This window comes from Thamnophis elegans, chromosome Z (assembly GCF_009769535.1).
Source record: "Thamnophis elegans isolate rThaEle1 chromosome Z, rThaEle1.pri, whole genome shotgun sequence".
In the NCBI taxonomy this organism is placed as follows: Eukaryota; Metazoa; Chordata; class Lepidosauria; order Squamata; family Colubridae; genus Thamnophis; species Thamnophis elegans.
In genome coordinates, this window is record NC_045558.1 from 29,476,996 (window position 1) to 29,502,785 (window position 25,790).

The 25,790-nt window shown below is 39.9% G+C and overlaps 2 protein-coding genes across 8 annotated transcripts; both read left to right on the forward strand.

Moving 5' to 3' along the window:
* The first annotated feature begins 5,637 nt into the window (after nucleotides 1-5,637).
* On the forward strand, nucleotides 5,638-10,959 carry COMMD3 (COMM domain containing 3). 3 transcript variants are annotated; one of them, XM_032237181.1, is made up of 8 exons: nucleotides 5,638-7,056; nucleotides 8,780-8,891; nucleotides 8,976-9,039; nucleotides 9,137-9,171; nucleotides 9,380-9,440; nucleotides 9,522-9,578; nucleotides 9,678-9,737; nucleotides 10,575-10,959. In XM_032237181.1, the coding sequence occupies exons 1-8, from the start codon at nucleotides 6,918-6,920 to the stop codon at nucleotides 10,632-10,634; spliced, it is 588 nt and encodes a 195-aa protein (XP_032093072.1). In that variant the 5' UTR covers nucleotides 5,638-6,917; the 3' UTR covers nucleotides 10,635-10,959. The 3 variants fall into 3 exon arrangements, with proteins under 3 accessions (XP_032093072.1, XP_032093073.1, XP_032093074.1); XM_032237182.1 differs by lacking the exon at nucleotides 9,522-9,578; XM_032237183.1 differs by lacking the exons at nucleotides 9,522-9,578; nucleotides 9,678-9,737.
* A 2,898-nt stretch (nucleotides 10,960-13,857) lies between these two features.
* On the forward strand, nucleotides 13,858-25,573 carry LOC116522320 (polycomb complex protein BMI-1). 5 transcript variants are annotated; one of them, XM_032237178.1, is made up of 11 exons: nucleotides 13,858-14,449; nucleotides 16,137-16,169; nucleotides 20,663-20,796; nucleotides 21,044-21,140; nucleotides 21,707-21,762; nucleotides 21,846-21,896; nucleotides 22,146-22,254; nucleotides 22,340-22,385; nucleotides 22,810-22,908; nucleotides 23,262-23,342; nucleotides 23,458-25,573. In XM_032237178.1, the coding sequence occupies exons 3-11, from the start codon at nucleotides 20,685-20,687 to the stop codon at nucleotides 23,788-23,790; spliced, it is 984 nt and encodes a 327-aa protein (XP_032093069.1). In that variant the 5' UTR covers nucleotides 13,858-14,449; nucleotides 16,137-16,169; nucleotides 20,663-20,684; the 3' UTR covers nucleotides 23,791-25,573. The 5 variants fall into 5 exon arrangements, with proteins under 5 accessions (XP_032093069.1, XP_032093068.1, XP_032093071.1 ...); XM_032237177.1 differs by lacking the exon at nucleotides 16,137-16,169; XM_032237180.1 differs by lacking the exons at nucleotides 13,858-14,449; nucleotides 16,137-16,169 and adding an exon at nucleotides 14,456-14,760.
* Nucleotides 25,574-25,790: the final 217 nt, after the last annotated feature.

The window sequence follows — 25,790 nt, forward strand, 5'->3', positions numbered from 1 at the left end:
GTGATTAGGAGAGTGGCATCCTTTTCTTTTTACAATACAGAGTGAGAGAAAGAATTTTCTAACCAAAAAAACAGACTTCAGAGCATTCCATCAGTCAAATCAAGCTTTTAAAACATCACTAATAGTGGAATCTTTCATTAAGTCTCATCAGAGAGAAATCATATTCAGTTAAAAAGTCTTTCTAATATTATAATTATTTTGCCAAAATTAGCTCCTCCAATTCTTTCCCATAGATTAGAATTATACATAAGAAATATGTATTTCTTTCTGAAAGGCATTTCATAAAATGCCTTTCAGAGATGTTTTATTTTAATTTATAAGCTTTATTGCTATTACTTTGGGGTAATTTTATTTCAATGTTTAGATAGGTCCCATTAATATCTATATTCAGTTTTAACTACATTATTTTCTCAGAGTGTGAAAAGTGCTCTGCTTGATTGGCTAATTTGTTCACAAATCATATAGTATTTCATTTGTTTTATTCTGCAAGAGCCCCCCCCCCCCAACTAGGAAAGCAAGAACAAACACGCAAACATGCTCTCCAATATTACATTTTATTGAACAACAAACATAAACTGAGATGTTAGGCCTCACAAAATTTGAGAACAATATACTATATTAATTCCGTATAATACCTGTTTCACTTTATACATCTCTGATTTACAGTTGCAAGTTTCCTATCTTTTTTTTCGTACATGGGTATATTTGTACAGAAGACAATATTTGGACTACTCTTTTCTTCTATTTCTTTCTTATATAAAAAAAATTTAAACTCAGCATCATCAATAGATTTGTGATTTCAAAGTCCTTCCCTCCTCAACATTCATTTTGATGACAACAAAGTATCAAAATAAAAATATTACCTCAATGTATACTAGTGATAATTTTTTGCTTCATGAAATTATAATTAACAAAGCATTATGTTGTATGCACCAAGTTTAATTCACAGGAGATAAAGTCCCAGATGTTGGAGTTGAGAGCTATTCCTCTTTGGATAAACTATTAAGTATAGGACATTCTCCATTATTATTATCGTCTATTTGGTGCAGAGACCATTAGGAAAAACAGATGGGAATGTAAGCTTTCTTGCAAGCCATTAAAAGATGCAGAGAAAAGCAAATACATGTTCTATAAAGGGTCCATAATTTTTCTAAAAAATTATGACCTCTGAAATCTGCCAATTCTTGATAGTTATTGAAAAATATTTTTGTGTTTGTGACTTTCTATGCTGATGTATAACTATCAGACTGTCTTCATAGTGCATAGTCTTTGCTAGAAAATATTGTGACAACTGTGTGGTCTCACTTCTCTAAACAAATCTAACAGTGTTTAGTATTTATCTTAAACTCCTTCAGATTAGTGCCTGTGCTGAACAAAGCAATACTTTCCAATTACAATTAATGTTGTATTTAAGTAGGCCACAATATTGTGGTTTTGCTCAAAAGATTAGATACACTGCAATTCTTAGACTTTTGCAAGAAGTAGCTCCCACACCTAACCCATTAAACATGTAAAAAATACAATTTCCATTTACTAATTGAACAGTTATGGTCTCCCTGATATTTATGACTAGTTCCTTTAAGAATCTGTATAAAAATGATACATTTCAGAGGCTGCACAGCAAGCAGACCAATCTGTTGAAAGAAAACCCTAACAACCTGTCAACAGTCACTGGCAAGTGAAAAAATAATGGCAGCAAATACTATAAAAACAGGTCAACTTACTAGCAAAATAGTAGCTGCTACTGATTTGCTAATTATTGATTTTAATAATTGTGTCCTACGTGGAATATGAAACTTTGATGCATTTCTTAGTTGTGAACATTCTTTGTACATGCAATTTTTCTGACAGTCCTTGGTCACTTCTACTTTTGAACAGTCAGACTTCCAACTGTGCCAAGTCAGTTGCATTTTTCCCCCAGAAGCGTATACCTATTGTAATTATAAAAATAAGGGTGCTCATACGTTTGCAAGATTAGAGTCCTTCATAGAATGTCCTATAGGTCAAAGAACCTCAAGTAGGAAAAAATTAAGGTTAACAAAAAATCCCATAATGCATCCATTTTTGAGACACATAAATGTAATGTGACTATACATATGTATTTAGAAATAAACATCTTGGGCAGGATAAATGAGCATCAGAGCTTAGCTAAACAAACAATAAATATTTTTTAACTTAAAAAAATCCTTAACATTTTTTCTCCAATATTTTTAATCACATCGGAACATTTTTCTCCCAATAGCTTTAATCATATTAAATCTAAGGTAATATAATAAAAATGTTATTTTATTAACCCACAGTTCATATATGTCAGCTTGCTTGCCTGCTTGCCAATGCTTCTTGGTGAGATAAAAATAATTCAAAAAATGATTTTTAAAATGATGAATGTATAATTGTACCTTTTATTCAAACCATTTTATCTTTTACAAATACTTTGCATTGTCTCCAAGATAAATTACAAAGCACCCTTATATGGTTTATAAACTTGATTTCAAGATAAATGTACATATGCTAGCAATCTAATATGTAATCTGTGTGTATTAGGGCTTGATTGATTTGTATGTAGAATAAATTACATCATAAGGAATATACTTTATATCAAACAGGAATATGCTTTATATCAAACAGTATCAATCTAAACAGAATTGTTGAACAGACACTGTCTCTGATAATGTGAAAAAAATCCATTGAATTATACTTATTTTATTATTGACTTCCTTCCAAGAGTTCTAAGTATTTTAATATGTTTTGTTAGAAATGATGCAACATTTCTTCATTGTTTCATGGTCTTCCTGATCTGGAACAAGTTAAGAATGTTCTATGAATTGGTCCTGCTCATGCCACTACTTCCCTCACAATACCTTTACAAAATGGATTTTTAGAATTCACTATAGTAAAGAGGCTCAAGTGTTGCACCAGCTCTAGGATTCTCTAACCAAATCCATTCCAGATTGTGAGTAAAAATATCATCCTATGTAACCTTAGACATTCTTATAATTAAGCATTAAATGTGAGAAAATATAAGGAAGTGGTATTATAAATGATGCTGTATTTCAGTCAATATTTCTTTCAAATTGCCCCTCCTTGTTTCTTTAAACAGCTTCGTTCTATATATGGAGAGATAGAAAATGAGACTATTTTGTTTATGGTCTATAATCTCAAAAGAGTAAAAATTAGCATGAATTTATTCTACTGAATCCATACTTAAGATCTGAGCCTATGTACCCTAGTATTCACTTTTTCCTGCTCTTGAAATTCCTTTTTCTCACCTGATCTCTTTTACTTAATTAACAATACTTTTATTCTTTAAGAATCAAAGCTACCCTTCCAAAAATTAAAAATGAAGTTAAAACTGTTATGTTTACAAATATTTTTATTATGGTCTATGTATTTCTAGGCCACTTACAAAAAAAAATTAACATAAAGAAAACATTAATTGGCAAATTAAAAATAATGAATTCAGATTAAAAATTAAAATTCTGGGAAAATAAATTAGTAATTGCCTGTGTTGCAATTATAATAGTTTAATGTAAGCATTTCAGAATTTAAATTGCACCTCAGTTTGAAAGGCAAATATAATCTCCAAAGTTAAGGATAATTTTTAATATTTTTGTAATGTTAATTTGGGGAAAATATCATTATGGATAACTATAATAGCGAGAGAATTCACACTGTTTGCATAATATCAAAGAATTATAATTATAAATCCTGCAATTATAATTATGAACGTGTGTATGTTAAAATTTGCAGTGTTCTTCCCATAAAAAGGAGTATAAAAGTATTTATAAGGAGGATTTTCTTTTCTTTATAATTTCAACACTCAATTGTAGAGATAGAGAACACTTAAAAAGTTGCTTGTTTTTAAATAGTTTTAAATATTAAAGCAATGTCATGCACATATAAATAAAATCACTAAGTCAGTGGGCTAATAGTTTATGGAATCACTGACTCATCACTGACTGATCATTTTTTTAGAATCAAGTTATATAGATTCTCTTTTCCTCTAAATGAATAAGAACCAAAAGTCCAAATCAGTATCATATGTAAAATGAGTATCAAGAATTGTTGCTAACTGACAACTTCTCTTTTAAACCATTAGTCCCATTTAAACAGCATCAATAACGGTACAAAAACTTAAATACAAATCTCCCTGGATATGAAAAAAAATTGAAATAATCTAAAATTGAATACAAAAAAATCTCTGCCATTATTTATGTTTAGAAAGTCATGCCATATTTACTGAAATGTTAATTTCCTATTAACAACCAAAGAATCAAAACAATCATTTTAAAAACTCCAGTTATGTGCTATGCCACAGTTTAATCAGCTCATGCTATGCAGTATTTTCAATAGAAACGCATGGATTCTGTTTTATAATTACCCTGAGAAAAACAGCCTGTAAGCTGATAGTTAATTTTAAAAAATAATAAATGCAGCCATTATCTATTTTTATTCCCTTAGACTTGTCTGAAAGAACCTTAAGATGTGTACCAGTCTTATTAAGTTTTCAAAATAGCATTAAATGTTTTGTTATGGGGGATTTCCATGTGGTAGTCATAATGTAAGTAAGGCTTGTGATTGTCTTTTTGTATGCAGAGCAATACCTTGAAACAAAAGAGACAGTATGCACTGAAGAAACTAGTCACAAAATTGGTAAAATAGGATAATGCAAATACAACAAGAGGCCTTTGAATCCCAAAAAGTTAAACCAACACATCTAAAGGAAATTTTGCTTGAGCAAAACATGGGAATTTGTGATTTATTTATGATGGGAATTGGCAGGTATACCTATGAAATTTTAAACATACATACATACATACATACACAGACAGACAGGCAGACAGACATAGAAATAGATATATTTGTGCATCCCTATAAATTTGAATGGTACATTAACCACACCTGCATTAGGATATGGAATGCAAAATATGTTACCTATTGCCATGGGAACATCCTAATCATGGTGGAATCCATGATCCCTTCAAAACTAATGAAACACTTATCACTAAATGAACTGGGTAGAAGTTCCACTAAATTGAACAGGGTTGACTCCCCAAAGCAACCTGAATTATTTTGTAAAGCAACATTTATTTAAATAGATGTCCTTGCCATCTATTTATAATAGGACTACTAAAAATATGAAATAAACAAATAAACAACAAAGATCAAATGATACCTGTTTGTATAAATTAATTAATGATGAATTCACACATCCACAAGAAAATAGCAGATATTGCTGTTTGTAAATCAATTTAGTTATTCACCAGTAGGCTTCTACCAAGTTAGTTTAGTTATTTAGGGCAACCACAAAAAAATGTTTTCTTTAACTCAAGTTCTCTCATGGACATATTGGTGCAGTTTTCTTGGAGGTATTTTGCCACTGCCCTCTTCATTTCACCTTTCTAGTAAAGCCTACAATAAAGGAATTTCTTTGGCCACCCCTCCAAATATCAGTCAGGACACTCTGCTTTTCATGATTGGCTAAGTGTTGAAAAGTCAACAAACTGAGTAGTCATATAAATAAAAAAATCTAAATCCCTTATAAAATCCACTTTGAAATTTACAAAAGTGACTTTAGGGGAATTGCGTTAGCAGTCCACATCCACTCACTCAAATTCTAGCAAGAAACAGGTAATATCTCTCCTGAATGTGCCTCATAATTTGATTTTTAATGTTTTATAACATTTTTCTAATTACAATATTTTTCTAACCACCTTTGCAAACAAGATGGTTCATAAAAAATAATCAAACTGTCAACTTGCCTTAATGTTTTCATAATTATATGTTCAATTCAACTAATGTAGTCATAATAGTTTAATTAGGAATACAGTTTCAAAAGATAGGTAAGTAGAGTTAGATTAGATTAGATTAGATTAGATAGATAGATAGATATAATTTGAACATGTCTTACTCTCCCGATTCTCAAGCATACTTCTTTCTTGTTAAGTTCGCTTATTATATGAATTAACTTTATCTGCAAACCTAAATGCAAATGAAGCAGGATACAATCATAGAATGGTACCTTTATTAAAAAATCAGTAAAGTTTAATATTTGCAGAGTATGAGTGAACTCAAGAAAACTGTACTGTATGAAAATTTGCCTTGCCTTTTAATGTTCTACATAAATCTAACCTATTAGACAATGATAAATGATAGCTGTAATGTTTTAGACAATGATAAATGATAGCAAAAATATTTGTATTTTTCAGAGAAAAGAAAATAAGAAAATATGGCCATTTATAAGAGATTTGTAGGTTATGACGTTCTGCCAGCATATAAAATAGACTAAGAAATATTATGTAAATAATAACAGCCAGACGCAAGAAAATCAAAGGAGATATTTAACGACAGTTATCATTTTTAATTTGCAATGGCTTTTGAGGTGTAGGATATATTTTACCATTCTGAACGTATAAAATTTTTTGCTCATAAATTCAGTTCCAAAGTTGCAGAACAAAAAACAAAAGGCCTGTTGCGTGCTTGGAGGAACCTATTGAGCGTTCAGAGCCACGCTGTTTGAATCATTTTCCGGGCCGATTCCATATAAGAATCGAAAGTAAGATTTCGATCCTCCTCATCTATTGCATCGCGACCGCGATCCTTTAAAAGGTTAAAATGTAAGATATGTAGCCAGACAAGTCTTTTTTCACCGAGAAGAAAAGGAAGATGGCTGACCTTGTATTTGAGATAGGAAATACAACACTACCGGAGAGCTTAATGGAAACGGGCGGATGGGATCGCAGGGAAAGGGTTTAGGGTTTTAGTACAGACAGCCCACAGCAAGGAAGCAGAGCCGGAGTCAACCATCCGGATCTGCAACAATCGGCCGCCGCCGCTACCGCTTTCCTTCGGCTGCAGGATCAGCTGAGCGCGGCTATCACGTGGGCGGCGTGTCGAAGGTCACAGCTCGGCTCACAATGGAGCTTTCGGAGCCTGTGCAAAGCGGCTTACAGATCCTGGCTGATCCGGGTAGCTTCTCGCTCCGAGCTTTCCAGGCTCTGCTCCAGGCTGCCTTCCAGAGCTTGCTCAATGGACAGGCCGAGGAGGCCGTTTTCGGTGAGTGCTAAGATCCGGGCTCGATCTTCCGGCCGCCGGCGAGGAAGAGAGCTGCTCGCTCTCTGAAAGGGGACTTGGGCTCTTGTCGAGGGAAGCGTGGCGGAGGAGGCTGTTCCTGCACGGCTGGTCGCTCTTGCTTCGGCGCTGCTCTGATCCTGACGCCTGGGCTGCTTCTCTGCGGCGGCCACAGCCGTTTCCCGTCAAATGCAGGAAGTCTCCCCCGTGCTGCGCCGGGCTCAGATGGTGCACTGCGCCCTCGCCCTCCTTTTGTTTCTTTCGGGGTTTTGCTCTCATTGCTGGTTTCCTCCATTTCCCTGCGGTTGTCACTTCCTTGCAAAATGCAAGGGTGCCTCTCGTTTTTTTATGGCCTAAAAGCGAAGGTAAAGCCTCCCGCTCTCCCGAAAGCAGACCGAGAGAAGAGAAGGTGCCATTTGAAGAGCGTTTCCTTCGACTTTCTTGGCGGTCGTGGTCGGTTGGTTTTTACTGTTTTGTTTTCTGATCCGGCGAGGTACATTGACAGTCGGAAGTAATTCTTGCAAAAAAATCAAAGCAGCAAGCGGGTGGATATACTTGAGGAAAGCACCGAGCTGGGTTTGGGACCTGGATCCCGCAGGCTTTGTTTTGTTGATCATGTGATAGTGTGATATTATTCTTTCGAATTGTTCACTGGCAGTAATAAATGAATCGTTCTTAATCTCGCCGCTGAAAAGCGCCGCTCATTTGTTTTGATGCTTTTGTTTCTCGATTTTTTGTTTGTTTGCTTCTTCAAATCGAAATTCTCCGGCGATTGGGCTTCGTCAGCTGCTTGCCAAACTGCGGGGCTTGTTGTGGGTAGGCCGGCCGTCTTTCGCAAGAGAAAAACGGCTCGAGTTTGCCTGGAGAAGAGCTCTGCGGGAGCTGGGGCTGAATAATACGCGCGCGGCCTCCGATAGGTGCTCGTTTGAATTGCAACTTTGGAAAAGCAGTTCGGATTTCTTAAATGGGACGCGGCGAAAAAAAAGGAAAAGAAAAATCAGAAAAGTTGAGCTGTGAAGGGGGAGGATTAGAGACACGGTGTTTTGAGCACTATTGTTTAAAAAGCGAAATTACACACTTAACTCCCTCTAGCACTCAGATTTTTTTTTTTTACAGGGTTATCTAGACTTGGAGAAAGTCTACTCCTTAGTTGGCAAAATGCTTTTTACTTTTCTTCCTCTCCTCCAGAGCGACAAGATCGCAATTTTCTGAAAATATAAATGTCTACTGACATTCATCAATCTTCCCAAATTCTGTTTGCCAGAATTCAAGGAATGGATGGCAGTGAGTGGGAAAATACAGGAGACACTCCTGGGGTAATGAATGAGTTCCATTCCTTTCTTCTGTACTTTCTGGCTGTTGGGGAAAAACCGAGATCTAGTTGTTGCTAGAAATAACTAATATCATGTTTCAGATCTTGGGGAAATTTTTCACATTTGAAATGAAATGAACCTCAAATTCCAATATTTAATTTCTTATAAAGAGAGATCTATGAAAAGAAATCCTTCCACCAATATTGTGTTTAGAATGGTAACTGTAAATTGTTTCAATGTAATAGCTTTCTGTTTGCTCAGCTGCTATAATTGCACGTGTGTGTGTCTATGTGTGTGTGTGTGTGTGTGTGTATGGGATATTCTTTCTATCTATCTATCTATCTATCTATCTATCTCCTCCTGACATATGTCATCAACCATTCATTTATTTTTAGATTACCCAGATTTGGAAAATATTGACCCAGCAATATTAAAATACTGCCACGCAGCAACTACCACTTGTATAATAGAAGCTGGAAAGCAAAAAGCTGACCAATCTATTATAAGGTATCCTAAAACTCTTCAACTTAAAAAAAATGTGTTTGACTTATATTAGATTTATTGGTTAACACATCTTACTTTTCCTTTTAGTACCTATCTCGAAGACTGTAAACTTGGCAGAGAAAGAATTGAAAAATTTTGCACTGAATATCAGGTTTTCAAACACATTTTATCTTTTTAATACCATCCATTAAATTTTGTGTAATCTGTACTGTTGATATGCTCTATTTTTATCCTTTTCCTTTTTGTAGAAACATAAGGATACCTTGGAAATCATATTGGGAAGGTATGTCCAAGGACGTTATAGTGATCGTCCAACTTTTAAATGCATCTTAAAGTAATAAATGTATTCACAAGTTATCTAATTGGGGTAACTTAGTCCATGAAACCCCAATTAATACATTGCTCTTACTGGTGTTTGTTATCTGTAAAATCTCACAACAGTTTTGTGGTTCAACATATCTTAGCCTAATAGATATTCATTATGTTTTCAGTATAGGCAGATGTCCACTACATATAACTGATGTTTGTTGGCGTTTGGAATATCAAATAAAGGTAATTTAAATAAAATGTGTATTAATTTTCTTTCTTTTTAATTTGCAAAACTTACTTTTTCTTTATGTCTTATCACTTTAGACTAATCAACTTCATAAAAATTATCGCCCTGCCTATTTGATGACCTTAAAAGTGGAGGTATTACATAAATCCAGAAATTCAAATATTAGTAGATCATGATTGTTTTAATTTTTGTTACTTATTAGGAACTAATGTTTGGGATTTTTGTTATTTTAGAATAATGATTCAAGATCTCATCAGGACATTAATTTTAGTTGTTCTATGGAGCAATTGCAGGTATTTATCCTCCACTTTTTGTGTACTGATACTGAGTAGTACCAAACCTTATAAAAGTCCCCCCCCCAAAAAACCCAAAGTCTAATCTTTCAAACTATAAATTGCTACAGAAATACTAGCTTTTCTACTTTTTCAATGATATTTCAATATTAAATATCTGCACCACACAAAAATATTATTTTTAGCAGAATGCGTGGAATCTCTTTCAAATGTGTTAAATTAGATGAACTTCATTTCCTATATTATATACTTGAATGTGTAATTTAATATGAGAATGGAATTTGACTTATTTGGCTTTATTTAAATTACATTGATATCTGAATCTCCATTATCCACAGCTAATTTATTCTAAAATCAAAACAACTAATCTGAGAATAATTAATAATATGAAGTTGCAATCTCATGCATTAGGAGTAAGTTTATTAGTAAGCTAATAAACACTGATAACAAAAAAGGAATAAATTAGTCAAAATCAGAGAAATTAAGAAATAAGCAACTGTGTACAATTTCATATTTTTTCAAAATTTGTGTGTGTGTGTGTGTGTGTGTGTGTGTAAGAATTTGTTGTTTTCTGTTATTTGACAAATAAGAAAAAGTTTGTATTAGTTACTTATTAACCTATTTGCCCCGGTTTAAGCGCCTTTATTTTGTATGTGATAAAGCACATTCATGATATACTCTATCAGAAAGATGTTTCAGTATTTCTTTAAAATATCAATGGCAAAAATGCATTCTTAAATCATTGGAAATTTTGGTATAAAGAAAACTTCTAATATTGCATAGAATTAGTTATTTATAGCAAAATATTTTTTCTTAGGCTCTTATTCTATGTTTTAGGATTTAGTGGGAAAGTTAAAAGATGCAGCTAAAAGTCTAGAAAGAACAACTCAACTATAATTACAGACTTGACAATCAACTGGATTGAAGAAGAAAAGAAAATGCTTGCTTCTTTGACTATATGATGAACTTTTTTTATTGGTTTTATTTAATGGAACTGTGATACATGTTTGACAAAATAGAAATTGATTTTTTATTTTCTAAATAACATTACAAGTTTGTGTGCAATAAAAACTGTTGAGCTTGTTTAACTGTAGCATATCTTTTTAGTTAACTGTAAACTTAAAATATCTGCTTGTGTTTCAGTTTTGCCCTTTTTAAAAATATATCTTTAATTTTACCATTTTTTTACTTTATCATCTAATAAATGAGAATATAAATCTGATTTGTGTGTCTTATCTGATTATAATAATGAGTTGGGAGGGATTGGATTCCCAGGAGTTACATTATTCCCAGAAGACCTGCTCAACAACACCCATGTTAAAGAGGTATATAGAGTTCTGGGTTTAAAGTCATTCTATTGTAATAAAGTTATCACTTTGCTTGCACCTCATTTGGTGAAGGCCAGTTCCTGCTGTTCCTCCCCCTTTTTATGTTGGAATTATTTACATGAAAATTTGAGAAGGTCTATTCATTCATGTCCTTTAACTTGGCTTGACTTATTAAATATTCAATCATTTCTGTAAATAGAAAATTGTTGGAGTGTTCTGAATTGCAGCAGTTGAGTGGCTATAAATAGAATATGACCAGTCTTGTCTCCATGGCTCTGTTCTTCCCAAAACAAAAAATCTTATCCCCAAGTCACAGTGTCGGTTGAACTTATTAATTACACACCTAGCCAAGAAGAGAGGCAGCAGTGTCAATCTGGTGTATTTGGAGGGTGGGATGCACAAAGTTCTCATTTTCCTCCCATCTTCTATGTGCTTTTTGCTATGTGGAAAGGATGGGAAATCTAAAGGAGGAGACAGCTGTGAGAATTATCCCAATAAGGATGCAGAGGCAAAGGAATTAAAACTTGTCCGATGGTGCCACCAAGTTAGAAAAATCTCTCTATATACATTGGTCTTAACTCTGGTGTAGTACAAAATATATTCTGAGGCACAAAATGTGGCTTGCAAGGAGGTAGAAGGAAACTCAGCACCCTAGCTCTGATTCTGTTACTTTTTAACAACAATAATTCTGCCACATAAAGGTTGCTTGCTTAATAACCTACCATCTACTGCAATTGTCCCACTAATTAACCATAGTGAGAAAAGTATTATTGTCCTCATCTTCATAGCCATGAGGGTGTGCAAGCAACGGAATGCCTTAACTTAAATGGAATGCCTTAACCTAAACTTCCATCTCTGGGCAATAGCCACCCTTGAAAGTTTAAAGTCCGGGCATCTGGAGGGAACCACACCTATAGCACAGTAGCAAGAAAGTCTTCGTAGTTTTTTACTCCTTAACAGGATTTTTTTAATGGATGGGAAGAACAAAGTGGAAAAATCTTTTTAACCTTGGGTCATTTGAAACCATGAGATAGTCTGGGGATAATGGATTTTCTTTCACTAAATATTTTGCTCAGTACCACCACTCTCTTTTCTATTTCCTATTTTGCTAGGCAGCTTTCCATAAATTGTTGCCTTCCAGCTGTATTTTATATCAAGCCGCCTATATGTTTGCAGGGAATGGTGGAGACTGAAATTCCAACACATTTGAGGGAGAGTGACAGGTCAGAAAAGACTATTAAGGAAATACATTTTCTGGTCTATCGTGACCAAGCGACAACTAGTCCTTATAGTGGTCCCAGTTACATTCTATTCAGAGTGCTAAGCCGTTCCTATATACTCCCCCCCCCCCACAACCTAAACACAAGGCAGGGAAAGTCTATAAAAGTGGTAGGACCTACTTTTCCGTTTGACTGCTGCATATGTTGTTCTGAAGTTGAAAGTTAATCAAATCTTGGATTGAACAAAATTGTACAATGAAATCTACAGCATGATCCTGACCTGGATTTCCTTCTCTGGTGGAGGTTTGACACATGTGAAATAATGCTTTCCAGGAATATTTCCTTTCCTTTTCCATCATTTTCCTGGAGATGAATATAAGGATATTTTTTAACCATTGTCTTCAGTTTCCCGATCTCTGCAGGATCTCAGAGTGGCAATATTGTGTCCAAATTAACACATTCATATGGATCAAAAAAGTCCTTTTTCATTAGAGTCTCTTTTGGATGGCTGGTTGCAGATGATACTTTTAATATAAGTAAATGGTTGACAACAGGATGATAGTGTTTGTCAGGATGCTTGCCAGGCATGGAGGAACAAGGCAGGTTATTAACTTCAAAGTGAGTTTGACAGCAAATCTTTCAGAAAAGTGGATTAATCCCAGTGTTCTCCAATACAGTTCTTTGTCATTTGGTCATTTTCTGATGCCGGCTTCCTTCCTATAATAACATTCCATTCTTCATCTACCCAGGAACCTAAATATACATCCCATGAAGATCTGCCAAGATGGAAGAAAATGGTGTCAGTCAGGAGCCCCACAATTTCCAATGGTGGCACCTTAGAATTGTGGAGACTAAGAGTTGTCCAAAATGAACCAACTTTCTAGAAAAGGGGATGCCTATAGGGTTGCTTGCTTCTCAAAAGGTGGTCAATAGTGTTAACAACTTAGTCCTTCAATCTTGGGCAGAAGAAACTGAAAGATCTTGAGGGGTTCGGAAAGCTTCTAGTTGGTTCTTATGGACACAAAAGGACAAATAGACTAGCTAGACTATGCTACCGCTAATTATTCTCAAAATTGGTGCCTCTACTTAGATTCTACTATGTGCTAAAAGAGCAAAGGAAATGTAAGAACACGAAAATTTTGTAGCCAAGAATGCGTGTCAGACAACCAAAGACCACGGAGCGGGCTTTGTGAAGTGTGGCAACTGTGTGAGCTGAAATTGCGAAGGTGTATAGAGATGTCTGAGAAATTTGGAAGACTGCCTTCACCTACAAGTCTTCTAGAATCAGCTGTACGAGACGCGAGGTGCAAGAGTTCTGTGATGAACTAAATCTATACACTGAAGGAAGGCGCGAAGTGAGAAGGCGTGTCCAAAGGCAGGAATTTTTTTACCGAGAAAATGTGTGCCAGGACACCTTTAGAGGCTGGATGGGGCTTACGAGGGGTGGCGGGTATGTGGGAGTAGATGTGGCAGTAGGTTATCTCTGCGAGGGATTTCAACACAACAAAAAAAGTGGGGAAATAAAAAGAGCGAAGTTTTTTTGAGGCGGTGAAATAAAACGCTAGACCTTATTGGCTGAAAAAAATCCAGAGTACTCGTTCGCTGCACTTTGAGAAGGGGCAAAAAACGGAGGAGGGAAGAGGGATGAGGTAGTATGCAAGAGAAGGGAAAAGAAAACAGGCACCTGAGGAAAAACGAGACTGGGCTTGGACTTGGGGAGGGGGAGAAAAACCGCTCCCAGGAGAAGATAGATGTATGTAGAAGGGAGAGTTTGGTTCTGTCAAAGTAGCTCGAATCCCTCCAGCGTGAAAAGGTTGTGTGGTTCAGTAGGAACAGAAAGGACTCGGAGATCTTGGACCAGGTAAAGGACTAGGGGAAAGGGAGGCGTAGTGCTGAGCTGAGCCAGAAGAGTGGGGGGATCTGCGCCGGGGCTGGAGAAGTCGCGCGCACCTGGGAATCCGCGGCCGGATGCCAAAGCGGGAAAATCCGCTCTAACGGAAAAAGGAGCGAAGGTGGAAGGGCTCGGGATTGACGGTTTCAGCTGCCGGTTACCAGCCCAACTTCTATAGTCACCATTTGGACTGCCTCTCTAACATTTCTGAGGTGCCTTAGCACTGAGGTGCCCAGGAAGACGTGGAAGGTGGAGGAAGAACGCTCGACCGAGGTCAGTGTTATGGGACAGTCTAGGTGAGGGCGAGAGCAAACCGTCGGTCTGGGGGCAAAGGAGAGGCTCGGGGGAAACTGGAATGCCACACAATACTATTAAAATGGTGGGCAACCTTTTTCAGTCAGTGTTTGTGTGTGTGTGAGTGAGTGAGTGAGTGTGTGTGCGTGTGGCGCGCGAGCCAGTGTGAGTGTGTGTGTGTGCGTGTGTGAGAGTGCGCGCGCGCGCCGCGAAGGAGAGGCAGGCTGTAGGAGAAAGGATCAGAGCAGCTTCAGTAGCAGAGGCTCGAGGTGGAGAGACCGAAGCCAAAGGTCTGTCTGTGGTTGCCGTCACTTTATTACGCCTTTAAAAGAAGGGGGTGGAGGTACGTTTTTGTATGAAAGGGGCTGATTTGGGAAAGAACAAGAGAGGGGAGAAAGGGGGCAAACGGAGATCTCTGCGTGCCCTTGTTCAGCGAGAAAGGGATTGCTCGCGCGAGGTGACAGGGCGTGTAAAATCTGGTGAGAGGAATGAGCGCCGTGTCTGTGTGTGTGTGTGTGTGTGTGTGCGTGCGTGCGTGTGGCGCGGGGTAGGTGTGCAAGCTAGAAGCGGGCGAGGGGGGCAGAGGAAAGGAATAAGGCATTGTGCGCGCGTGAGTGAGTGCGCGAGGCGTGTGGTGGGGGGAGGAAGAGCGGGAGGAGGTGGAACAGGCAGCCGCGTGAGTGCCGCGGAAAAAAGGAGGACTAGCGAAGTATGTGTGCGCGCGCGTGTCTGGAGGAGGGGGAGGCGGAAGAGCAGGCGGAGGGCAGGGGGAGGGGGAAGGGAGGGCGGCGCAGGAGGGGGGAGGAGGCGTCCGAGTCGCGGGATTGGGTCACAGGGAGGCTGACGGCTCCGACTACACCGACACTAATTCCCAGGCCACCCTTAAGGAATGAGGAGTCTCACGTGACGCTGGCGGGGCGGGCGAACTCTGAGCCATTTTGGCTACGGTGTCAGTTTCCACTGTGCGCCTTCATTGCTGCGTTCCCTCCACCACCACCACCCGCTTCTCCACTACCTCCACCTCCCCGCCTGCTCCTTCCACAGCAGCAACTCTGATACAATTCAAATATCTCCATATTATCATTATTTTTACAAAGAGGAAAGTGGAGAGAGAGAGAAGAGAGAGAGGGAGGGAGGGAGAGAGAGAGAGCTCCCCGGAAGACAGGAGAGGGAAAACACAAGACCGGGGCGGGGAGGGGGGCACCGATAGACGGAGCCGGGAGGAGGGCTTGGAAGTCGGAGAGACAATGGGCTGGTGGTGGTGGAGGAGGAGGAAGAGTGGCAGTCCAGACGAGCTGGAAATAATTTAAGAGCCCAGCACTGGAGCTGCGTGTTTTAAAGAAGGAGAGAGAGAGCAGCCAGCCAGGAGTGGGGAGGAGGGTGAGCGAGCGAGGTGGGGGGGGGGAGAGAAGAGCGAGAGAGAAAAGAAGACGCAGAAAGGAAGAGGAGGGGAAAGGCAAGCAGGCTCGCAGGGAACCTGAAAGAGAACCGCCCGGCTGTTTCGGGAACTAAAAGGAGATCGGCGCGGCGGGGACGGCAACAGCGACGGCGGCAGCAAAACGCTGATTGCAACTGACAGCGCCTGCAGTTCGTTTCAAGATGGCCGCTTGGCTCACATTCATTTTCTGCTGAACGACTTTTAACTTTCATTGTCTTTTCCCGGCAGCTTTGGTCGCCCCCCGGCAGCGTCTTTCCGCGGGTAGGTGTGCAGGGGCGCTCTTTCCAGCCGAGGTCGGAGGGTGATGGGGACTTCGCGGCGTGTTTTGGGGAGGGGGGGGCTTTTGAAAGGCTGCGAGGGGGAGCTTCGGTGTCCCCATGCTCTCCGTATGGGAAAACCGCTGACAGTCTCGGCTCCAGCCACACGCACACACGGTTCGTCCCTCGCGCGCGCGCCTGGAGCGGGCGGCAGTAGCAACCCAAGCGCTTGGTTTCATTCCGCAACCAACCCTTTGCGAATTTTCGTTCCCTTCCCACCGGAGCTAGTTCATAGAGCCCTCCTGGGTGCACAGCCCTGAAGGAGGACGTTTGTATTTTCGGTTGCGACCGGCCATTCAAGTCCAGCCCTCTTTGTTTATAGGCAGATTTCGATTGAAGAGCGACGTTCGTGCAATCTTGAGCTGCCTGGGTCACGGGATGGCGATCGCCTGCGAAACAAACGGGTCGACGGGGGGTTCAGGAGCCACCTAGCGCTCCCATTTTATAGGGATGGGTTCCAGGGGGGGTTGCGATCCCGCTGGAGGGTTCGCTGAGCTGTTGGAGGTTTCCGGAGAAATGTTATTAACTTAAGTTCGGCCAACACTTGTGTGGCGTGAGATGGCTTGGTAAGATGGCGGTTCTCTCTTAGCGTGCCCTTTCGCATTTGTGCTTAAAATGCTGAAGTTTCTCCCGGGCTTTGGAAGAGAGGAGAGAAGTTGACGCTGGAAATCTAGCTTTGATGAGAGAAGTTACCGCGTGTTTATTTCTCGGAGTTCTTATATCCAGATTGAACATGCGGATAATTGAGGGAGCTGAATTAATAGAACTTGCAAGCACTCCGACTGCAGCTTTCTATTATTTAGCCAAGATTTCGCCTCTCCCTCACATATCTCATCCTTCCAAGTTGAATAAGGCTAAGTTAACTGAAACGTCTTGTTGTCCCAGATGTGATGGCTTTGGTCCTGGCTCTAAGAGTGCCTGGGTGGGAAACTTGATTTGTGTAAAATCTCGCCGCCTTGATAAAGTAGACCCTGCTCCAGCTCAGCTGGTTTTGTTGTTTTAATGCCTGGTGGGAAATAAATCGGGGGCACTTAATCCAATCTCTGTCCCTGTAACCTTTCTCTCCAAATGGAAAGTTAACCATGTGGTTCACAAGCCTTCCTCATCGTCCCCTTGAGTTTTTGTTAGCCTCCCACTATTCAACGCTTGTTTGTTTCCAATGGTCTTTCTTGGCATTCCAAATATATAACTTTGAAGTGTAGGGAAAGAATGATTGGTGTAGCTGTGTATTTCTCTGCTCTGGTCGCTGTAAATTAGAACTAATCTTTTAATACTACAGTTAGTTGGTGCTGTGCTTCCCCACCCAATGAATTCAGCATTTACCCATCCAGAAAGGAACTGCCTTTGGGGAGACTAACTGGAGAGGTCTATTCCCTAGATGAAGGAGTTTATCTGGAGAAAATATGGATTATACTAAACATATCTATTTCTTTCTTGGCTGGGACTCCATGGATCCATACTTTTGAGTGAGTCACTCATGATTCAGGGCTCACCTTTAAAACTGGGCACCTAATGACAATTCAAGGCATAGTGGACCAGATTACAGATCTGCCTCTGCAAGCCTAGTTATTTTAGGTAGTCTTGGTGAATTGCCTCCTTAGGTATCTAGAGCCTATTAATTCCATCCACTCAACTATCCATAATTTTCTAAGTTGACCATGTAAAGCTGCCAAGCTTCACCTGGGAATGATAGGTTTTATCTGTCCCTGTTTTCCTGGTTGGATACATGCCTAGGAAGGCTGTGTGCGAAAATAAAATATAACATCTGATGTTAAAGGTCATTGGGTCTTGGCTACAGAAAGGTGTACCATTATTGTAAGGAGGTGGGAGACTTCAGGAGATAACACGAGGGAATAACAGCCCCTACTCCATCCCAAATTAGTACTTTGGGTACTTGAGATACCTGTTTTGTTTATGAGTGTATATAAACGAGTGCATGGGAGTTGATGGCATCTTTCACTCATCTGTAGCTTTGATTCAGGATTGTTGGTTTAAGAATTCAATTGATACCTCCAAGGGGATTCTGGAGGAGGGAGCTAACTTAGGTAATAAATAATAAGCTTTAAGTAACAAAGCTTCACGCTTGATTTGAGTTTTCTTCTACTTAGGCAGAGGCTCTGTTTCCCTGAAATGAAACATGTGTTTGTATCTTCTGATGAATTGAGTTGCCTCCTTCTGTGCCTCACTGCTTGGGAAAGAATTTAAGTCCACTCAATTGCTCGACCCTTTCTAGTCTACCTTTTGGTTGAAGTATCCTGGATTTACTGCATCTTAATTTGAACAGATAGACGTGTTTTATCACAATAGTGATGATGGTACTGGTGAGGACTTCAATTACCTTCTAAGGGGTTGGGGTGAAGAAGTATATCCTTTATTCATGTCCTGAAGAATGCTCTGGAACCAGAAGGAGAGGCCAGGCGTGGAGGCTCCGGTTTTCCTTGCCAACACCCAGTTCTCGGCTAAGGTTATCGAACCTCTCCTTCCCCTTCTACTCCAAACTTGTATATCTCTCCCCCACAAAAAAAGATAAAAATAGCAATTTACTCCATGCAGCAACGGCATCGTTCCGTCTCTGTTTCTTCTTCCCTTTCCTTTTTTCCCCCATTTTGGGGAAGGGGTACATAGAACAAGTGAAGTTTTGGTAGTTGGTTTTGTAGCGAACGATCCAAGTTGTCTCCTCTCCATCCCTCTTCCACCTATCCTCGCGCCTTTTGGAACATCGGACAGAAATTCGAGACTCTTTGGGAAGCGTCGGAATATTTTGCCTTGATTGCCGTGCGTTCAGAGCAGAACAAGGAAGATGCGCGGTGCGGGAATGAAACCTGTTCGAACTTTCGGCTGAGCACAACCTCCCCACTTCCTTCCCGCCCACTGTAAATTTTTCCTTGACGGGCGGTGGAGCGTTATGCTCCGCGTGAGGATTTCCTCAGACAGTTTTGCTTTGCTCTCTTCACTTCCCGGCTGCAGCCCGAGAGTCGCGATACATTTGCAGCATTTCTGTGGATCTGCGACTTGGCAAGCTTGGACTGCCGGAGCGAAATGTCGACGGGTGCTACGACTCTCTTGTATCCGGCAAAGGCTGGCGCTCCTTTAAAGTCTCTACCACTCTGAAAGGGGCCAACTTTTAACTCCGTGCCTTGGCGATCCAAAAGGCGATAAGGTTGTATCGCGCTGCGGACAGGAGCCGCGTGGCGGAGAAGGGGAAGAAACAGTGGCCACTTTCTTGCCTGTGGCCGACGTGGATGAAGGCCCCGAGAGAAACCGAAAGCCCCTGGAGGAGCCTCTTGCTTTCGGTCTGGCATCGACTCCAGAGCTGACTCGGGCCGCCCTCAAGGCCTCCTACTGCCAGCCCGCTTTTGGCGTTCTCCTTTTCTCTCCCTGCGACGCGTCCTCCCGCCCAACTGGACTGCTCCGAGGGGAATTTTGGCCTCGCCAGTAACACCCGACCAGGATCCTTCCCCCGGATTTCATCCCTGGACACGAACCGGGTTCCTTTCCACAGCGGTACCCCCGGCCCGTCCTTCTCCCCCGCCATCCCCTGCTTGATCCCTGTCAAGAAACTGGACATTCTTCCGCGGCGAGACTCCAAAGTTGCCCTCCTGTTCCCTGCGCACCCCCCTCCCGTTTCCTCTCGAAACCACCTCTTCCCAGCCTGGCCCCTCCCCGCCTCCTCTCCCCTGGTGCGCTCCGGGTGGTGGCAGGATGCCAAGTGTAAGTGTAAGTTGCTATAGCAACCCCCTCGCTAGAATGGTTCCGAAGACGGCTCGGTCCCGAGCCTCTTGGGTTGGCGTCGGCGACGCGGCTAACAGCCGTAGCAGTTCCTGGGGTCTTATCCTGTCCGCTGCTACTCGCCTGCTAGCCGTTGTTCCGAGGTGCGGGCCCCAACCGCGCCAGCAGCCACCCACCCAGCCACCCCTCCTTTGCTTGCTTCTTCCTTCGCCGCCGCCTCAACCGCGGCCACCACCCCCCTCTTCTCGCCGGAAATGCCCAGAGCAACGTCCGCGCCTGCAGTAGGATCACTTCCCCGCCTCCCGCTTGACCGGTTCTCCCCTCCGCAATCCCGATCTGCGGTTTTCCGGTAGCGCTGAGGGTGGGGGTGGGGGGGTTGAAGGCCTGTGGGTCATACCCGAGGAGCCTCCTCCGCCCGTCCCAGGCAACTCCCCTTCTGAATATCGCCGCGCAGGGATAGGGGCAGGTGGTCCCTGGACACAGCCCTCTGGAAGGAACCCCCACTCCTACTATTGCCGCTTCCATGTGCTTCCAGGCTCTTGGTTCGGCGGCTTCGCACCTCCTTTTTCTCGCCTCGGCCTGATTGTTTGTCTTCCCCGAGAGAAGGCCAACTTTTAGCCGCGGGGAAGTGAGGGAATCGTGTTGGGCCGCGCCTCCGAAGTTCCCCCACGGTGTTTAAAGCGCTCTCTTTGTTTGTACATCTTTCAGAGTCTCCTCGCATTGAACCAAAATGCATCGCACCACCCGCATCAAAATTACGGAGCTCAACCCCCACCTCATGTGTGTGATTTGTGGAGGATATTTCATTGATGCTACCACGATCATCGAGTGCCTGCACTCCTGTAAGTCCTGCTTGGTTGCTTCTCATCAGGGAAAGAGGCCCGCTGCCAGCCCCCCCCCTCCCTTGGCCCTGGTGGAGCAAGGTTTGCTCCCCAAGACTGAATTCCTTCATTGGCCATATGGCTCTTTCTTGCTGAGCAACAGCTAACTTTATTTAGGGTCTGGGTTAGAAATAACAGCTGAAAACCATGCCTTGATTCTGCTTTGTAACCTTATTTCTGCACAATTCTGTATTTTTTTCTCTTGCAGTCTGTAAGACTTGTATTGTACATTACTTGGAGACCAGCAAGTATTGTCCCATTTGCGATGTCCAAGTTCACAAAACTAAGCCTCTTTTGAACATAAGGTAGGAAAAAAGACAACTAAATACTTTATGTCATGATTATGTCTTTTCATATATTATATTTCTTTGGGTGCAACTTCCTTGCCAATGCAAAACTTTAAAAAATGTTAGTTCAGGATACTATTTCCATAAGTATCTGTCTTGCATTTCAATAGTCATTTTGCTTCTTTTTCTACATTAGAAGCCCTTCTTTATTCCCCTTTATCTTTCTTTTCCTACTTACAATTACAATTTGTTCTCCTTGACAGTGTGCATATTAATTTCCTGTTTTTTCCCAGCATTGATCTTTATAAATGTAAAATATTAATAAAGAAATGCAAAAGTTAAGCTCTTTTCAGAAATCTTTATTTAGTTGCATTTCATTGGCTCTGTTTATGGTTACATTTTTACAATGGTGACAGTTTAATTTGATATATTTTTACCCATGCAAAAAATATAGGTAGATTAATAGCATAGATCTAAAAACTTATATAAAACAATTCAAATCTGGTTAAAGTTTAAAAATTCTCAACCAAGCTGTTTTTGGTTATGGAAAGTTGTAAATATTAACATTAGATTTTATATTTCAGATCTGATAAAACTCTCCAGGACATTGTGTACAAGTTAGTACCAGGGCTTTTCAAAAGTAAGTAAGTAAGATTGAACAGCCAATGTAGTAATAGAATGTAAATTGGAAGAGATAAGTAACAAAAATATGTTTTTCCCCAGATGAAATGAAAAGAAGAAGAGATTTTTATGCTGCTCATCCATCTGCTGATGGTAAAAAAAGGATTCTGAGTTTATGATTTTATAAAGAATTACCTTTTAAGCAGAAGCTGAGATTGTAAAATTTATGTACCATTTCAGTGCTTTTGCATAGCAAATAAATGTTTTTATACATTCAAAATTGTTTAAATTTATTTACAGAAATAATTTTAGTAGTAACACATTCATTTTATGATTGATGTTTTCTTTACTCTTTCTGATTTGAATTTTAAAATGTTAGTTACTGTAAACATTTCTGTGCAGTTGCCAATGGCTCTAATGAAGATAGAGGAGAAGTTGCAGACGAAGACAAAAGGATAATAACAGATGATGAAATAATAAGCTTATCCATTGAGTTCTTTGACCAAAATAAGTAAGTTATAAAAGCAGAATCTTATCTTTGTTAGTACATTCATATATATTTTTCTTTACTACAATAGTATATGTCCTTTTTCTAGAGTTGAAAGGAAAGGAAGCAACGAGAAGGAGAAAGCCAAAGAGGAGGTGAGTAGCTAGTTGGTTTTTTGACACTTTTATTTCTTTTTCAGAAAATAAAACCATATTCATTTTTATTTCTGTAAGTACTAGAGTCAGTTATTCTATAGAGTATGAGCTACCTTCTTAGTAATTACAATTCAAGGGCATTTAAAAGGCTGATAAAAATAAGTTTTATATTAGAAAACATCCTCCTATTTTCCTCCCTTAGTGTATGCATTTTAAAGAATAAAAATTGTATGAATTAAATTCTAAAAGAAAAATCAGATGGGCATGTATTTTGCTTTCTACTTCATTGATTTTGGATCACCAGTGAATATTTAGTTTTCATGCTGCTAGTTTTAACCATGTTTCCATCTCTTTCTATCTACTATATTGGAATAAACATTAGTATCAGATTTTGAATGTTGTCTCAATCAAATGCCCCTCCCAGGCAAACAGCAAAAGATATTTACGCTGTCCTGCAGCAATGACTGTAATGCACTTAAGGAAGTTTCTCCGGAGCAAAATGGACATACCCAATGCTTTTCAGGTACTTTTGATCTAGGGACATTGATGGGGAAGAACTGTCATAAAACAGTTTTAGTTATTTAAACTGTAAGTCTGTTGAAAAGAATTGGTACATATACTTTTGGAATTAAACAGCAGTATTTTTAGATAAAAGACCTACAGGAATGGATTTCAGAGGGTCTCTCTGAATCATTATATTCTAAGCCTTTGATATAAAGGCAGATATCTTCTCAACTGAGTCAATGTATTTCTGAATTTCAGATAAAATGTGTGATATTTGATTAAGGGTGTACAACAGATGCCACATTGCAGTTGTATAGTCTTTCACACTTCCATGTCATGTTAAATGAAGTATGATTTCATTTCTTTTATTAGATTGATGTCATGTATGAAGAAGAGCCTTTGAAGGACTACTACACACTAATGGATATAGCCTACATTTACACTTGGAGAAGGGTAAATATATTGAGAGTCCTTCCAAGTCTTGGTCATGTTGGGCCAGAGGGGTGGGAAACAAAAATAAACACTCTAACAAGGGTTTCCTTTCTGACTTTCTTTGGCTCTTTGGCAGAACGGTCCCCTCCCTTTAAAGTACCGTGTGCGACAAACCTGCAAGAGAATGAAAATAGGGGGTCAGCAGCGAGATGGCTTGCATAACAGTGGGGACCTGGAAAGTGACTCTGGCAGTGAAAAAGCTGGCAGCCCCATGGGAGGCGCTCCTTCCACATCATCCTGCGTGCTCAGCCCCAGCACTCCGGTGCAATCTCCCCACCCCCAGTTCCCCCACATCTCTAGCACTATGAATGGAACCAGGGGCAGCCCAAGTGGTAACCACCATGCCTCCTTTACCAACAGAACCCGGAAAGCATCCATCAATGGTTGTTCTACAACTTCTTCTGGCTGACTGGCATAAACTCTCCTTTGTGACTCTGAAGACTGGATGCCAAGGTTATGGCTTATCTTCTGCTCCAGTCTCTATGTCTCTATCATATCACACCATTAAGCTTTATAGTTGCAAATTCCACACGTGTCTATGCCTGGTGGTTAATAAGAGAGGACTAAAGATTGGAAATTAAATAGGAGGACAAGAGATGAACCTTTTTTATATTAAACAACCGCCACAACAAACTGTTTCTTAAGGACTAGCAACATGGAAAAACAAAGGATAACAATCCAAATAGTTGAAGAGGGTTTTTTTCCGGACTTCCCATTATTGTTCTGTTTCTTAATTTGGAATCTGAAAATTGATGCCTACCACAAATGAAAGTTTTGTAAATCCAGATTAATTTCATAATACACCTTTTGGATTATGAACTATGGTTCTGCTGTTTTGGGGGATCTCATTGAAAGCAAATTATTTTTTCCCCATTCTCTACTTCGGAATGCATAAATGCCAGACTGAATGTGCATAAAAAGATGCATATATGTAGCCACACCACTGTGAATAACAATGTATTTGCTTTATTAGCCATTTCGATGTATAGTTTGCATCCACAACTTCTGCGCAACACCAAAGCCATTGAAAGATCAGAAAACAACAGAAGAAGAAAAAATTGGTATAGAAGAGAAGAAGGACATTCTATGTTCAGATTTATACTTGTATACCTAAAAGCGGGTTTTGCCTTTTATTTTACTGGCTGGCTTAAGAAAAAAGAAATTGTGAAAGAAAACATGATAAGCTCTTTTTATAAGGTTTTGATGGCATTATGAATTTGTGGAAGAACGCCATATTAGTGTATGACAAAATAGGAAGCAGTATTGTATGATATATTTATAAAGAGAATATTGTGTTTCATGCAGTATCAATGAAGGTGGCTAAGTCCCCATTGGCTCACCCCTCACATGCTTTGTGGGACAGGTGTAGGGGGAGCCCTGCTGAAACAGCCACCAGCTCTTTGCCATAAAAGCAGGAGAACGAGTTTCCTTCTCAGCTAACTTGGAAGCAATTGACAATACCAAAAGGACTTCTTGGGCCTTGTCTGCTTCCCAGGATTTTTACATTTGCCCAATGTAATTAATTGTCTCTAACACCCAAGGAGGAGAGGGCAAGTGAAGCATAGGATAAAATGGAGGAACATGGAAACGATTTTATTCTTGATTTTATTCCTTTTATAGGAGAAAGTATTGGAATGTGTGATTCCCCCCACCCCACCCCAGAAACAAAAAGCACAGGAATGCATATAAGAAGCCATAAAGTATGCAGGAATCTTTTTCATTCATTCTTTCTAAAGAAATCAGTTAATTCAGATGAAGGCTTTTTAACTAAATTTGTTTTAATATATATATGTATGTGTATGGTACAGTACTAACTTGGTTAAGGATTAACAGGTACAAATGAGTTGCCTGGAAGCCTTTCTGCAAAATAGTTTTCTGAAGGTATCAGGTTTTTTTGAGGGGGGGTGGGAAAGGAAGGCTTGAAATTGTAAGTCTCTTGAATCTCCAATATCTTTCAGTTTGTGCTTTGCTTTGGTTAAAATGTATGTGTGGTATGTGCGTTCATGTGCACCTTCTTCACTCATCAGTTACACATTTGTGAGGGTGTTTATCCTATATGCCTATTGTCTCATGTTTGTACAGGGATATTGTAGCTAAGTATTTTGTTGTCTCCAGTCTGCAAAAAGAAAAAGAAAAAAGCACAATTCTATGCTTTGTCTTGCTTACACTCATTAAATCATTACTTTTACATATACCTGTTGATTTCTTGTGATATAAAGTTTCAGATTCCCCTCTCTTCATCTGCTAAAAGAAATCAAGAACTATGTAGATACAGTACATATGACTTAGAATTTCATAGGATAGCTCTTCTTTATTAAACTCATTTTATTCTTCATTAAAGACCATATTTATTTTCACAGAAGGCCAAATGGAAGTAGCCCATGAGAAGTGATACATGTACCGTATTCT

Excerpts from the sequence above, each read along its gene's own strand:
- COMMD3 (XM_032237181.1), top strand. The coding sequence starts at position 6,918 with ATGGAGCTTTCGGAGCCTGTGCAAAGCGGCTTACAGATCCTGGCTGAT. Across the intron at positions 9,040-9,136 it reads AATTTTGCACTGAATATCAG|AAACATAAGGATACCTTGGA; the intron begins GTTTTCAAACAC and ends TCCTTTTTGTAG. Across the intron at positions 9,172-9,379 it reads TTGGAAATCATATTGGGAAG|TATAGGCAGATGTCCACTAC; the intron begins GTATGTCCAAGG and ends TTATGTTTTCAG.
- LOC116522320 (XM_032237178.1), top strand. The coding sequence starts at position 20,685 with ATGCATCGCACCACCCGCATCAAAATTACGGAGCTCAACCCCCACCTC. Across the intron at positions 20,797-21,043 it reads CATCGAGTGCCTGCACTCCT|TCTGTAAGACTTGTATTGTA; the intron begins GTAAGTCCTGCT and ends TTTCTCTTGCAG. Across the intron at positions 22,386-22,809 it reads AGGAGAAAGCCAAAGAGGAG|GCAAACAGCAAAAGATATTT; the intron begins GTGAGTAGCTAG and ends TGCCCCTCCCAG.